This window comes from Hippoglossus stenolepis, chromosome 6 (genome assembly GCF_022539355.2).
Source record: "Hippoglossus stenolepis isolate QCI-W04-F060 chromosome 6, HSTE1.2, whole genome shotgun sequence".
In the NCBI taxonomy this organism is placed as follows: Eukaryota; Metazoa; Chordata; class Actinopteri; order Pleuronectiformes; family Pleuronectidae; genus Hippoglossus; species Hippoglossus stenolepis.
Genome location: NC_061488.1, coordinates 6,803,459 through 6,820,157, shown reverse-complemented (window position 1 = coordinate 6,820,157; position 16,699 = coordinate 6,803,459). Strand labels below are relative to the sequence as shown.

Below are 16,699 nucleotides of genomic sequence, written 5' to 3'. Positions count from 1 at the left end.
AGGAGCATTCTGCACCTGGCTTTCCCCTTTTCTCCGTCCGCCACTCGCTCCCTCCTCCCTCCTCCCTCCTCCCTCTTTAGGAGAGTCTTAAAGCTAATAAGTTGTGTTGAGTGAGACACAGGCTCTTATCGCGCCTGTCACTGGCCCAGGGGCTCACGTTCACAGCGATATGGAAAATCGACACGAGAAATGTGGTTTTACATCAGCGTATGGTAAGAAAAATCCTGCCCAGACCCCGACAGAAGGGAGCAGAAGTTTGTGCCTCCAACCACAGGAGAAAACAAGCGTATTAATCCTGTCATTCTTTTACCTTCACAATGTTTGCCGTCCCCTTTATAGCCCGACTTGCAGATACATTTGTATGACTTCAGGGTGTTCTGGCAGATGGCATCGATGCTGCAGTTGTCAAGCGCCTCTGCACACTCGTCCACATCTAGAGAGAAGGGGAGAGGAAGGGGGGTGTCACATTTTACTGATTTTCTCAAAGTAAGATTTCATATGAGCATGATTATGAATCGTGTTGAGGATACATTTGGTTAAATTGGTGGAAAAATATCGAAAAAGCCTGAATAAAACATAAAGGGAAACTAATTTAAGACAAAAAGACGTCAATCATGAACCTTTGTTGAACCTTCATCTTCTGTGATCTCTCCACTCAATTTAATAAATGAAACACTGTCCAAAAACAATTATAAAAAAACAATAAAGTCCCCCGAATTGGCTTTTGACAAAAAGCTTTCATTGGACTAAAATTAAAGCAAGATTAAAAACATGGTAAAAACTGCATTAAAAACCAAGTGGAACTGAGGCTCATTCATTTCCAGTATCTGGTCAAAACACATTGGACAAATTTAAATTCTGACGGTGCCACGAGAGCAAAAATTCAATTCTCATAAAAGGGGGACCGCAAGTGTATTGAATTTCATGGCAATCCATGAGATATGTGTTCAGATGTTTCAATAAGACAGAAAATGTTTGTATCAGTGCGCGAAACGTCAGGGGATCACAAAAGGCAATATGATTCATCCCGTGGACAACGTGAGCGTCTGTATAAAATGTCACGGTCGAGTCATTTCATGAAATACTTGTTGAGATATTTCAGTCTGGGGCAAAGTAGGGGACCAACCGGCCGACTGACACCGTGCCACCGTGTTGAAAAGCAATAAAACTGCAATAAAAACACATTTTCTCGAGCAGCACTGATTCCAAACTATGACTATAATGTGCGTCAAGAAGTTCAAAGAAGAATTTCAAACCCGTGAATAACCCAAACCTACTTCCACTGAATTCTACGGCTGCTCGCCCTGAATATCTGATGTGGACCGAGATAAAATGGTATGAAAGTTAACTGTTGAGTCACTGCTGAGGAGTGTGAAACTGTAAGAATGAAAATGGATTTAACAAGACGAAGTATGATCAGGTTTGCCTCATGGAGCCCCTAATCCCACCAAATCCCAGTTAACTAGCCCAGGTGTTTGGGATTACCCCCCTGCACACAGGGGAAGGGCAGCTTAACAAGGTTTACATAGCTTCCAGTATCCACTCTTATCACAAACCCTCTGCAGGAGCCGGCTGATCCCACTGGGAAATGACCTGCGATCTAAACCCCTGAGCTTAGTACATTGACTACATCTGCCTGTTCCTGGAGGACACGGAGTCTAGTGCTGCCGCTGCCGCTGCCGCTGCTGCTGCTGCGTGGGGAAGCAGGACAATGACGGGGCAGCGTTCACAAAAAACCCTGTGGAAAATGTGTATCACAAAACCAAATCTAATACGGCCGTGACAACACCTTTGGGCAAACGCAGTGGAAACATCACGATCGCAGGTTATTAACGCTGGGATCTCTCCAGGAGGAGCACAGAGCTGCAAGGTCAGACGTTAGAGACGCAGAGTCCAGTAGGACGCATCCTGCTAAGTTTAACATTTCACTAAAAGGTTTGCAGATGTTCCTCTGATACTTGATGACTGTGTGAAAAACTGTTAAGGGCCTGAATCAAGGTTGGTTAATAAGGCTGAGTCTGTGCAGCCAGGTCGTCGGCTCTGTGAGACTGAACTAAGGCACAGATGTGTTTTGAGCTGAATTATAACGTTGTAGCATATTTGCAGGCAAATATGCTACAACGACAATAAATGAAGAAGAAGTAATAAATACAAATTTTATTTTTAAAGACATAAGTAACAATTGCAGATGTTTTCATCCGCCTTTGGTAGGATAAAATAATTGTATTAGTCCCACAATTGGGAAATTTGTCAAAAATAGGCATCAGTAAGTAATAATAAGTAACATGCAACACTTAAGTGTGAGCACATTTAGAGAAAATAAAGAACAAAAAAGAAAAATATCCATCCCCACGTCCCCAGTGTAACTTAAAAAGTACTAAAAAGTGTCTGAGTCTGTGTTAAGCATATAAACAGGAGACGTGCACAACATGTCGAAAGAACACACTTAATATCTGATTCAAATAGATTCTGAACCTCAACGCTGGGCTGTTGAAAGGCTCCACTTCCTGTTCCACCTCAACATTTGGCCTCACATTATCTTCAAACGCTCTTTGATATGACTCAGCATTCAACAGACGGCCAAACAACCCCAAACCATGACACTTCCACCACCGTGCTGCTCAGATTTAATCTCGTTCTTCTCCTGAGAAGCTGCTTTCGCTCTTGACAACTTCATGTATGATCCGTCGGACTTTTTTGCAGGATATTTTGAGAAATCCCTTCCTTATTATAGATGCATCTCTGACCCCAACAGATGCAAGAGTTACCTGCAGGTCCTGCGGTGGAAACCTGACTTTGCTCGGCCTGCCAAATTTGCAATCTGTAGAAATGATTTATTTCAAATATTTGGAAATCTTTCCAAATCCCTTCAGTCAGACTCATGAGCTTCCAAACCTTTTTTGTAATAAAGGTTCTAGATCTTGGCCCCGATGACACTTGATGTCAGAGGTTCGAATGAGACACGCTCTCCCTACAAGGAGCCTCTGATCATCGGCTTCTGATCTGGACTCTAATTTGACAGGTTCAAAGATGTGATGGATAACAGGGTGTATATTTTTAAAGTTTTCCGTGTAACCGATCTCTTTTGTGCGGCTACATTTTTTTTTGCTGTCGTTTGTTGAAGTATATCACTTTTATTAATAGCAAACATTTCTGAGGATCAAGTGTCTGCCTGTTCAAACATGTTGAAGAAAAGTCAACATTTTCCACGGGGTGCACTTCATTTCTCTGCAGCACCTGGGAGAGTCGTGCAGTTGCTCGCTCCCTGCTAAGTTTCCACAAACCCGTTTAATGACGCAGGAGCCCTCCGAGCCCTCCATTGATTTATATTATGTGAGAACAATATCAATTCACCTGAAGAGCAGCCCGGGTCCTTTCTCTTTACACCGTCTGTCTTCCAGGATAAGACCAAGAGCAGCCAGGTGAGCAAGTGCTTTTCAATGGAGGGAGTATTAATCACTACAGAATATCCGTCTCCCTGTCAGGTTTCTTTGTTGCCGAGTCTCCGTGGTAATTATTATTCATCATGACAGAAACTCAAAGAATCCCTCTTTTCATCTTGTTATTTATGTTTCCATCTGGAGCATCGGATCACTTTATCTTTCCAGTCTGCAGGGTTGTCAACTCTCGTGCCTTTTTTACACACACACACACACACACACACACACACACACACACACACACACACACACACTTTTCAAACATGCCTCAAGCCAGAAACTACAGTTAGGATTCAAAGATTAACAGTGTAACACAATCGACTGTAAATTTAAGCAATGTTTTTCCAGAGCTATGACATACAATATGCATTCACACACACACACACACACACACACACACACACACACACACACACACACACACACACACACACACACACACACACACACACACACACACACACACACACACACACACACAATGTCACTTATCCACGTCTCCACCATATCTCTGTTTTTCCCTCATTCAAATTGCCGTCTAAAAAAGACTTTGATGCTGTGGCTCCTGCAGGCAATTGTTTGAGTGCAAAATCAAAGCAGCAGATACTGAGCTGAAAGCATCTTTAATGTTACGTAACTGGCGTGTTATGATAACAGTCACATTTTTAATGAGGGCAGAGAGCTGCTCCCTCCGCACCTCAGGTTTTAAAACCAACAAAACTGCCTCTGTGTTTGGTGAAAACCACCTAAACCGGTGACATTATGTAACGAACTGTGTCAAAACCTGCTCCCTCCTCGAAAAAAAAAATCCCCTTCCAATCAATCAACGACAGCTCGACAGCACCACAACCGCATCTTTGTGCAAATATTACTTTGACACAGTTATAGCACAAGCTGACACTTCACCCGTCGGACTCACCGGATGTAAGACCGGCGGGTACAGGCCGGCCATTGGTCGCTTATTTTAGGCATCATTCTCCTCCCCTTCCACTTCACGCCTGTTCCCCCGCCATTCGTCTTTTACTGCCGTTTGTGGCGTTTTATTTGAGGAGAGACATAAAGATGGCAGCACGACAGCCCCCCCCCAAAAGTGAAGCCAAAGCGTCTCAATGGCCATCTGGTGGCTGGCTACAGTATAGGTCATAAACCCAGCCTTCTCCGTGTTAATGGATGAGACATGGACCAAAGTCAACATTATGTTGCCAGTAAATTTGGTTTTAATTAGTTATTTGCTGCTATAGAAACTGCGTGAAAGTCATCAGCTGAGACTGACTGGTGATTGGTCGAGAGCAGGACCTCGAGACCACAGCTCCAACCCCCCGATCGCTTCTGTGTAGACTCTGGCTCCAGTTATTTTAGCTTCATGTCTGGATAGTGGGAGGAAGTGGAGACGTGTCGTCCATCTTGATATTCAGTCTATGGTTGCACCAAATCAAGTTTCCCCCCCTGACTAGTGTCTTGTGGGATTGTCACTGCATCCTGGATTTAGTGCTGTCCAGGAGAATTGTAATCGGTTTAAAAAAGACACAAACAAGCTAGAGGTTTTTTTTCCTCCTACAGCAGAATGATAAGGGCTGCAGCCAGAACTCTCTCCAACGCTGACACAACACTTCACTAACAATGAATATCAACATGAGAGAAATAATTCAACAGCCATTGCAAACACAGAGGGATCTATTTACCCTGATCTGTACATCAAGTGGGACTCAAGGAAATGATAATGAACACTAATGTCAAAATGAACACATCCACATTCCCCTTTGCCTTTGGTGTGAGCTCCACAGAATGAGATAAATACAAATTTAGAAATCCTGGCCCACAGATCATAATCATCCGTGTCCGTCAAAGCATTGTTTAAAAGATCCAGCCATGAGAGTTACTGTTCCGACGGACACGTGAACAACAAACCCAAACTGCCTGTGCCATGGAAATAAACATGTCAGAATGAATACATCCTTCGGTTCGGTCCAGAGGACGCTCCTGTGAGGGCTTGAGACAAATGCAGAGTTTCAGCAAAGCAGGCCTGGTAATTGACTCATGCCTCAGATGAAAAGATTGTGTTTTTCATTGAGAGCTTATTTCATTCTTTTGAGCTGAGGAGTCACAGTTGTTGGGAACAAGTTAAGGCAGCGGAGGACGGAGCCAGCGCTTCCAGACAAGGATGAATAAACAAAGTCGAAACAACAAAAAGCCCAAGAAGAAAGAGATGTTGGGCAACGCTCAGATGTTTTAAACAGTTTCCCCCGGGGGGGGATGTGTCATTTTGAATATTGCTGCTGCTGTAGCTCTCCCCTCTGGTTCATGCACTTGAGCATATTAAAGCCACAAATAGCTCGAGTCTGTGTTTAAACCCACTGACATTCTTGGAATATTGAATTCAATGATTTTGTTGGATGAGTCCTACAGAATCGACGCATGTTTTCTCTCTCCTGAAACCGATTTACTTCATGCTCCATTTGTACGCTCAATAAAACTTTAAATTTGCAGTGTGTCGGACGTCCAAATCCCTCAGTGAATTTGTTGCATAGTCCAGAGCAAACTTTTCATTTGTGGAGAGAGGAGGAAGGAGGGACGCAGGCCTAGACGGGCCTATAACTGGGATTTATTAGAACTGTATTAAAAGTGGCTGGATAAAACATTCTGAAATCCTCAAAGGTGACGATCAGGAAAGTTGTTCTTAAAAGTCATTAGTTCATTTATTCCAGAGCCGTCCCCACATGTGAGTCGGAGGGGGCTGCTAAGGGCGGCTGGCCGTGGAGGTGAGACCTTGTCAGAGTTGCTTTCCTCCCTGATTAATGGGGAGGCTCTGGGATAAGCAGTGTATTTAACTGGGCCAGCTTGAGGGGGTGCGAGCAGGAATCAGGCTCGGGAGGGGGGAAAGCGCGAGTGTGTGGGAGAATTGTCGGGCTGAAGGTGTGCAGTTCAAACATAGGGTAATGTTTACTTTGAGTGTTGAGACCCACGCTGTTTGCTTTGCTCCCTCCCCGCCCCCCCCTCAGCCCATCACCTTTCCTTTAGATACAGAAATAGACTGAGTGGAGCTGGGACACCCATAGGTGTAGCTTTACTCGCAGCGCCCGCAGCCAGCTCCAAAATATTGGTCAGAAATATGGACCAAGTGATGCATTCAGTCAGCGAGAGCGATAAAACATTCAGCTGTGTTTTCCTGACGGAGTGGCCGTGTGCGGCGTTTGAACATTTGCGGGCTTTTTTTCGCATTCGAGACAAAAACATTCTTTCATGACATTCTCAGAAGAAATGCCTCGTTTTCACGAGCCCCTCGCAGCACGGGAGGAAGGGTGTCGGGTTCAATTCCATAAAAAAGGTGTTCTCTGGATCACGGTGTTTGTCATGTATGTATAATTACACAGGAACAAGTATTGTAATTATCCATCTTAGAACCACACTTACACTATACTTAGGGTTGCGGTCGTGCAGGATGGGGATAAGGTCAGGATAATTACTGTAGGTACTGAGCAGTATGGCTATAGTGTGTATATGCGAACCTCTTTAATCTATAAGTTCTAAATGATCCATATTCTAGTCAAACTACTTCAATTTGTAGTAAAGCAAAGCAGCAGATCTGTAGCTGACTCATTTCTGCTGTATTTCTCGCGCCCTCAGCAAATTCTGACCAACGCAATATACATTTCTGTCAACAATAGTACAAACATTAATTTTATCCGCACACACCAGACATATTTAGAGACAAACATATTCTACATTGATTCAGTTCTTTTTTCTCAAAAGTCTTAAAATTACATTTAACTGGTTTACAGCCTCTGCAGTGTCGCCAGCGGGAGGGAGCGTGCGCCAGAAATGATGTCATGGCATCTTTCGCTTCAAAACTAGTGGCGGCTCTTGGTCTTGCACCTCCTGCCTGCCGCAAACTCATTCCAATATGGACGAATTTGAGGGACGACTGGCTGAGCAGGTTCGCCTTTACAAGCATCTCTAAGACTCGTGGAGCTGGGACGACTGTTCCAGTTCATCAAGCACCAAGAAAACTAAATCATCAAACCATTTCGACTTGGAGCTAGGCCACAGTAAAAACTCACGTACATGCAGTGTTTGGCAGCGATTACGATTGTTGCTAAGCAGCCTTGTTTCCTTCATTTCTCGGGTCTTTACCCACAAACTGTTTTCTGCACTCTGCACTCAATTCACTCCGTGTTGCATATTGCAACACGGAGTGAATTGAGTGCATGCTTGTAGTTAGCGCACCATCTATGGAGTCGTGTATGAACAAGGCTTTACTCTCTCTCACAATGTACGAACATTCAAATATTGTTGATTTCAAAAATCTGAATACGATACACAAGATGTTTCCATGTTCAGGGAAAAAACTCAATTCTCAATACTCAGCCTGAGTTCACATTTCCATTGGGAAATGTGAATATATAAAACATGTCACGTTAAAATTTGCATACTTAGTGTGTATACATCCAGTTCTATTTGTAGCACATGCTGATATAATGTGATGTGAGTCCCTCCTTTGGTCGGGGGGCCTGAGAGGAAGTGAGGACCAGGTTGCGGACGGGACAGGAATCTACGGCTGCTTGTCGCAAAAACATTATCACAGCACAGTGTGAAAATGTCGCTGATTTTTCAAGTTGTGCAGGACATGAGACTCGCTCACCTCCACCTCCTCCTCCTCCAAAAAAAAGTGGTTTTGATGAAATGCAGACGTCAACATTAACACAAAATTTAGCATCCCACCCCCCCCTCTGCTGCCCAGATCCCCCTCCGGCTAATGAAGGGACACACTGTTGGCTGTCCGGCAAGGCTCTGAAAAGTTGTGAATAAAAATATCAACTGCTTCCATTCGGGATATTTACACTCATCCTTCACACACTCTAAATGTTTAGGAATCATGACCACTGACTGATCCTGCGCTTTCAAAAATCTGTGATCACAACTTCAAAACCCCGGGTCCCTCCCTGCTTATGTCCACCAACCATGAAGCCTCAGACTAATCTGAGGAACATGCCGGCTGAGCTTCAGCAGAGCGACAGTATGTTCACATGCCTGAAGACATTAACTGTGTCAAATCGACGCCTTGTTTATGCCGACCCATGCTTTCCTATTCATTCCTTATGCTTTTATTAAAGTGCAGCACCTCATGAGGTAGAGTTTACTTTACACAAGGATTACTACTCGGCCCAGGAAAACTGTTGTGTAACGTCCCGGAGGGAGTTTTTCCAAAATGTGAAAAAGAAAAAGACCCATGATGATGATGTCACAGTGATGTTATCGGTGTCTCTTTCTCGGCTGGAGCTGGAGGCATTTTTAAGAGGAGGCCTATCTGCTTCAGCTGTCTCTGCTACAGATGACGTATGAAAAAGGAAAAACACACAGTTAGCCAGTCGGCTGGTTTTCCTTTCACCGTTTGTATAAAGTCATCATGATTCTTCATTTCCATTTGCTTCTGTCGCTGAAGCTCCCCCAGCAAAGTGCAAACGCACACAACAACCAGGTGACCCAAGAGGATTATGGGACAAATAAATCGAAACTCCCATGATTCCACGCTGCTTCACGATGTCATGGAACTATAGGTCTTTGATTTGTTTTGTAGTTTTTCAGATTGTACGTTTAAACTTTAATTTGAAAGAGGTAGAGAAGCCATGCAACGGGGCCGGGTCCAGGAGTTATTGGACTCCCCCCATTTTCAAGTTTTTGAAGTTTGATCCAACCTATGCTGCAATAGTTGTCCCAATTCTTTTTGGAATTAAATAAATAAAGTTCCTCCAACTGCAATACTAAATTGCTGAAATTGAAAAAAAGACTCTTATCTCCATCAAGTAGGTCATGTTTTCATCTGTGTTTGTAATTAAGCAGAATAACATTAAAAACTACAGAAGTGATTTCCATGAACTTTCCTAAAGGGGCGAGGCATCACTCAAGGAAGAACTACTTTTGGTCCAGATCCGGATCAGTGGGCAAATCCAGGCTTTTATTTTTTCCTCTTTCTTTAACATTGTGATGGCATTTTTCAACATTTTCCTTTATTTCTCAGTGAATAATTTTGGGATCATTATGGGATTTATATTTATGAGTGTGTGCAATTAGGAGCAGATCCAAATAGCAAATCTGGATCGAGTGAATTTTTAAATGTGGTTACATAAGGGGACTGTTGGGCCTTGGCGGAGGTTTGTGATAAACTGAGTGCTGCTTCTAGTTTCCTCCTTTATTTTCTAAATTAATAATTTGCTCTTCATTACCTCAGCGCATATTCAACTTGCAATTAATCAGTTTCAGTGTTTTGTATTTGTTTATTCACTCATCAACATCATTAAACCACAACAAATGCCAGACAACTGTCTATTCAGTCACATATTTGTTCACACAAAGAGTCAACTAGTTTCCACACTGAGGATTAACACACTTTATCTAATCTAAATATTTATTTTGTAGCTTTTTAATTTCCCGTCAATCAAAAATGGAAATTATGGAAGCAATTGTTGACTCTAATATTTTCTTTCCAAGGTTTTGCTCGGCTTCAGTCCAAAGTAATAAAGTACTTCATTTTTTTTATATATTCTACATCTCTCAGCTTCTGTATTCAACAAACCTGTATATAATGGATGTGTACTCTGGGATGTACTCAACGTCTTGACAATAGTTTGAGCCAACACATACAAGGTCTATTTATGTAATTCCTCAAACTGTTACGGCTTCCATGAGACTTTGACAGCGTCTGTGTTTTCCAACAGCACAGGCAGCGACGCCGATGAACCCGGCGACTGCAGAGTAAAAGAGCAAGTGGACGCACCTCGTGTCATTTATAAAACATCTCTGGAGGAAGCTCAGGCTCGAGCTCCGTGAATAAATAATGTTGATTCTCTGAGATTTTGATCACAGAACCGAGCATCTGGTGCTGGTCCTTTAGCATGTGTGGCCTTAATAGACTGTGACTCGCAGACCTCCGGACCACCTCCAGAAGGAAAACACTTATTACAGTAATTAAGTGAATCATGGAGTAATACTAAGAGAGCGCAGAGAGGGGCCGACGTGACACACACATCAGTGTCAGAGGTCTAATACATACAACACTGAATAATTGAGCGTAACTTGTAACAGTTCCCATTAGGAGCCGAAGAGACAGGAAATTAATTTGAACCTTTCGGGGGGGTTCTCACCCTCCATGTGGCATGTGTCCTTCACCGGTAATGATTTCTTGGCCTCGTGCAGCATATTTTATAAGCGGGTAGGGTGGCACTTAGTCCAGCTGTGTACCTTATATTTATACAACCAGAGCTAACTGACATGACACTCTCCCCTCGGCACACAGCAATTACATTCATTGGTGGTTGCTTTAGCCAGATACAGTACCAACTATAAAGATGGCAATGTAGCAATTACAGCACAAGTGTGATATTTTTAGATGTTTCCTGTCAAACTGGGGTATAAAGTGGTTCTCTGTGTAAGCTGTGAAGCAGGCATTAACTACCGAAGCTCAGAAAATGTGAAGTTCAGTGGGCTGGAACTGACTGGACGTACGCGTCGTTTGAATGCTGAGAGACAGCACAATCACTCCGGGCAAACATTTCACTTTAACAGTCGTATCAAGCGTTTAATGGCCTCTCAATCAAAGTTTGTACTGTACTTTAGCAGACTGCATAAGTAGGACGCTACAGCGAGAGAGAAAAGAAAATAGAATCTGTAAAGTTATACCTTCGCAGAGGGAGGCAAAAAAACAAGGGGTTCATGTGGAGACATAATCGGGTCCGGACTTTACCCGCAGTTTGCTTTTCACACAACTGTCGGATGTAGGGCTGCAACTAAACATTGTTTTCACGAAGAAAAGCCTCAAATTGTCAAATCTAAAAAGCCCTATTTCTTGAAATTATGATTATTATCATTGTTATTACTGAAAACTACATTAAAAGTTATACAGTAGCAGAACCTGATGGTGTATCGTCACCTGCTTTATGGACTCAAGTGAACTCTGCAGTTAATCTGTGCAGCACCATGTCATGTCTGGAGACTCCAACTTGGCTTATTACAAAAGTATAATTGTGTGGACTTTTTTATTATAAAGAAAAATTATAAGGCTCGGGCAAAAGCTTTTACCTTTAGCGATGGAGCCTATTATATGTTCTGTACTCTTTTCTTACATGTCCTGATCAGTATGAAGAAATGTAAACCAATGCACAATAAATAAATTCTATATGTATATAAATAGCTTTTCACTTTTATTTTGAATATTTCAGACACCGGGACAATGGAATTACCCTGGAGTAAATGCCTGTAGAGCTGCAATAATTGGTTGATTCATCTTTTAATTGATTAAAAAAATTGATCAACAACTGTTTTGATGATCAGTTCATTGATTTGTGTCATTTTGGCCCAAAATCCTATGGTTCCAGAAATTTGAACATTTTCTTATCGTCTTAATCTTCTGTGATTGTAAACTAAATATCTTTGGGTTTTGGATGATGTCCCCTCTGGGAACCGATGAGCATTTTTTTGCTATTTGCTGACATTTAATAGAAAATAATCAAGTACTCGATAATGAAAATAATTGTTAGTTGGAGCCCATAAATGCCTGCATGACGGATGGTTACAATTTAAACACAAGAACAAACATTACTTGCCATTAATCATATTTAGAAGCTATTACAGTCTACAATAAATATATATCTGGAGTTCAGCAGAGGTGATTAAACACTGCAGTGTCATATGGGTTTTCCCAGGCCTCTGTCCATTGAGGAAGTCTCAAATTCATCAGTGAAGTCATTCCTCTTTCTACCCAGAATGCATTGGCCAGGGCCCACCACATAAATAACTTTCTTCTTTTTTTTTTTTTCATCTGGATTCCTTGATGTATTGGGCTGGATTTTTCCATTACTAAGCAGAATAAGAGCATTTCCTTTCACTTCCAGCAGTCTCTCTAAAGCTGGCGCTCACCATCAGGAATGTAAACACACACAGTCTGTAAACAAGGCTCTCTCTGACCCCCAACCCCCCTCCGACAACGCTGACCACCGCAGACCATCCTAATGATGTCCCTCGTGGACCCCCAACCCCCTTCAAACTCTCAAATAGAGACGCAGACCCATTATTCAGCCAAGAGGTCACAGGAGGGAGCGGGGAGGAGGGCACGAGAGGAGGAACGACGGTGTGGAGTCAGTCGTGGGCCCAGGAAAGTGCAGAGGCCGAGGGGACAATCTCACTGATACCTCCTCCTGAATCACACTGTGCCCAATCAGTGAGTAATGCAAAAGGAAAACAAATGTGGGCTGAGCGGTGGGGGTGGGGGAGCGGTTAGAGAATTAATGATCTAAGAGTCTCTGCAGCTGGCTGAGGGACAGCACTGAGGCTCCTCAGCGAGCCGTTGGCGCTCGTGGAGGGGGCTCGAGACTTGCGGGGTCAGAGCGCTGTCGACGCCGACTCCATCCTCCCCCGAAACCAACAGGGAAGTTGTCAGCGCAGCGCCGCATCGGCACGGAGAACAAAGGCCAGTGACGGGGTGAGAGGCAACGAGAGGGGAGAGATGGGAAACAGGGGAGAGAGTTTTTCGGATGTTAACCACAACGCCACAGTTGAGAGAAGCATCACAGGCCTCATTTGGAACATATTGTTCAGTTTAAAGCCTCGATAAATAAACAAGCTCCACACAAGGTCTGCACTCCTTCCTCCTGAGTGCGAGGGTTTGAACGTTCTTCAACGCTGGACACTGGTACGAAAACACAAAGCGGTTTAGACGACTGAATTGATATTTATTCCCATCGTCTGTAGCATCAAAGGAAATGAGGTGACAAACAGGGTCACAAGGGCCTGATTAAGTGACTTGCTGCTCAAGGAGAGGAGAAAAGGTCCCATGACAGAGGGGTCTCAACAGCTGATCGCGTCCCCTGGGGAGGAACAGGGACTCTGCAGTGTCTGCAAGCAGGGGCGTTGTAGTTGGGGGGGTTGGGGGCGATCTACCCAGGGCCCCACTGAGGGAGGGCCCTCAAAAAGCCTGGAATTAAATGTTTGTCTTGGTTTTATGCCTAAGTACTTAATAGAGTGATTGCTGAAGCTGGAGTGAACCTGTTGTGAGTCAGGTCTCCCCCCCGAGAAAGCTAAATCAGGATATCAAAAAGGAAAAGAAAGAGATGAAAGGGGAAAGAAAGCAAAGTGACTGAAAACTGTCACTTTTATTTTTATTTTAAACTGCTGTCTTTCTGATTGATTGAAGACAAGAGCATATTTGCATCATGCAGCATAAATGAATCCATCCAGCTACACTGCTTCTCCTTTGAGGCTCATTGGGGAGCTGCAGCCAATCCCACTGGACAATGGGCAAGAAGCCGGGTACAACTGCAGTAGGTTGAGACAGGGTTCAACAATAGAAGAAGAAAAAGCAGCTCGCAGCTTTGCTTGTAGTCTTCACCTTCACAATCATGTCAGACTCTAATTAAAACATAATCTACTGTCCTATTTTCCCCTCTCAGATAATTAAATTATGTAAGACGTAGGCCAGCCAGAATACTGCAATTTAAATTTGGGACCTTTTCATTTGAAGTGAGATTAACTTAGTTTTGTGTATTTGCTTAAATATAAATCATTTGGAAGCTGCACTTGAAATTCTTATTTTCGAGCCCTCGAGTGGGGGAAGTCAGATTTCTTAAGGCCAGAATCTTTGACACTCTGCTGCAGAGAGGAAAATGTCTTGGTTTCACATTCCAGCGGCCCGGGATGAAAGTGAGCAACTGTCCAGAACGTGGAGCCCTCTGAATCGCCTCGGGTCACAGCTTGTGCCAGACAGCTCCGACTTTACATGGGCCTGTAAACATGGTGCTCGATCTGGACGTAGCCGCTGCAGCCTGCCTGCCCTAAAACTCAACTCAAGTGTTTGTATAAAGCTGCGGCTTGGCCACACCGAAGCGAGGAATTAGACGGACTAGGCACAATGCGCCGGAACCGCTCGGTTTTTTAAGGATTCTCCAAATGTAGCGAAGCCTCCTTTCGGGAAGCGAAACATTAACATCCAGTCTCAAATCACTCATCGCCGTCATCCTCATTCACTTGCAACACACCCATAGATCAAAGTCGCCCTTTGTGATTCATACCACATTGCTCTCGGACAGAATTTGTATCAAGCGTTTTCACCATTTTGCCAGGATAATAATCTCCCTGCTCTCTCGGCTGCTTTGTAACAACATGCACGGTGGTGCCGGCGCAGCACTTGTCAAGGCTGATGCTTTTTCTGAGCGTGTCGGCTGAGTGGTGAAGTGAAGCTGGATTAATCCGCTTCCGCTCTCTCATCAGCGAGTGACCGAGGGCTGCCCCGAGGCCTCACCTGCCTCCGACGCTCTGATCGTGGCAAACTCACAGACGTTTGACACTGCGCGTCTGCTGCAGAGAGCGGGAGCGACAGACTGAGACGAGCTCGGCTCTCGTCGCAGGAGGGTTCTTTTGTTTAGGGGGAACATTCGCAGGTTGGGAGCTTATCTGCTCTAATTGGGCTTAGACAGGGAGAAGCAGATAAGAAAAAATAAAGTCTGACACGTCGCCGGAGTTACATCCTGATCCACAGAGTTCTTTACTTCTCAAAGTCACAGGGCATCCCGATGAGGACAGGAGAAGTTTTTTTCCTAGTTGACCTGAATACATCTTCCATTTTCCAGGCTGTTTAAATTACTCTGAAGGAAAAATTGTGCTCCGTTACCATGGCAGACAATTGGGACTTTTGCGTCTGCTTGGTTTAAGGCACATGGAGTCTCTGAGGGGATAAGTGTCGCCGCTCGACAAATACCACTGCAGGAGCTTGTCAGGACTCGGGGGCGACGCAGAAACCACACCGCCTGAGTGGAGGGGGTGTCAAGATGTTAAACGAGGCGACCGGCCATTTTCAAAGAAGATGGTGCAGCGGCCCCTGTCCGTCTGTCATTTGTTTCCACCCCTCTCTTTTTCCAGCTGAAGAACAAATGCTCATGAGTTCAAGGCCAAGGGGACAAAGTAAAATCCCAATTTAAATGGTTCTCTTATGCAGCTGTAGGTAATGTATGAACCACCACGGATACAGCCAACACACACACACACAGCACACGCACACACACACGCACACGCAATGACACTGGCATTCTTACACAGACCTGCAGCATATCCAGCCAACGCAAAGTGGGCTGGACGGGCCTGGAGGACGCACGGTGAAGGGGGCAGAGGGGAAGCTGTGCACATCCTTTATGTTGTATAAAAATATTTAAATAGCACACTGGCCAACGGGAGCTTTCTGACACGGTGGGTGTAATGCAGTCGTTGCTTATGGCTGACAGAGAAGAAGAAGAAAAAAGCGCAGCTACTTCATTAAGTGCAAAGGAAAGGAAGCGGGGACAAAGCAAACAAAGCAGGAGTTGGGTGAAAAAGAAAAAAGGGGGTGAGTGGGTGTTGGGGGTGTTGGGGGTGGGTGGAAGGGTGGTGGTGGTGGTGGTGTGGAGGGGGTCGCTCAGAATCGGGCAGCATCTCGAGGTAAGCCTCCCCGTCACTTGGGCCTCATATTGCCAGGGCTGCTCGGTTCCCACAGTGTGCCCGGGCCCCGGCTCTGGCCTTCCTCCCCGCTCCGGCAGCCCTGCGTCTTTAGACCCCCAGGCCCCGGAGCAGAGGTTACACCAACACAGCCAGCCACAGCAGCATGTCAGCCCCACACCAACCGTTGCCTTGGTGCCGCTGCATTAGCGAAGGAGCTCCCCGACTCTGTTCGAGGGGAAAGTGATTTGCCATGACGTCTATGGCTCTCCCCTCTTTCCTCTCCTTCTCTGTTCCTCGCCTGGTGCCGATCGCTCACACTGTCTCGTCTCTGCACCCTTAATCTCTCCTGTTTCCCCCGGTCTCATTTTTCCCCTCTTTGTCATTCCCTCCGCCACATCCCTAAATCTTCCCTCCCTCATTCCACTGCTCCTTCACTTTTTTTTTTTTCCTAGAGTAATGACTGATGCCTGAAACTCTGTGCCACGATCAGACTGACAATGACGAAAAGAAGGAGACATCTGCGTTAAATAAATATTGAGCTGATAAATTGTGCGTTTTTTCGCCTCTCCCTTTCGGCATTTTTCCAAATTGCTCCCAGCTTGCCGACGTGTCCGCGCCACAGAGTTGCCACCGACGTCAAACGCTGTATTTATTTTCACTTGGGCACAAAGTATGCTCACAAATAACTTCAGACTGCAGAGCTGCTGAACAGGAACCCGGAGGAGAAGCCTACCAAGTGGCCATCTACGGCGTTTCCCTGTGTGACCAGCAAACAGGTGCACGCCACCGCAGAGCGACTCTCA

At 44.7% G+C, this 16,699-nt stretch overlaps 1 protein-coding gene across 2 annotated transcripts in view; it reads right to left on the bottom strand.

Moving 5' to 3' along the window:
• scube3 (signal peptide, CUB domain, EGF-like 3) overlaps nt 1-16,699 on the bottom strand; it is a 71,716-nt gene that overhangs the window by 53,463 nt on the left and 1,554 nt on the right. For both annotated transcript variants that reach the window (XM_035159964.2, XM_035159965.2), the window contains exon 2: nt 311-433. In XM_035159964.2, coding sequence (XP_035015855.1) covers nt 311-433 — 123 coding nt within the window. The remainder of the gene's footprint in view (nt 1-310; nt 434-16,699) is intronic.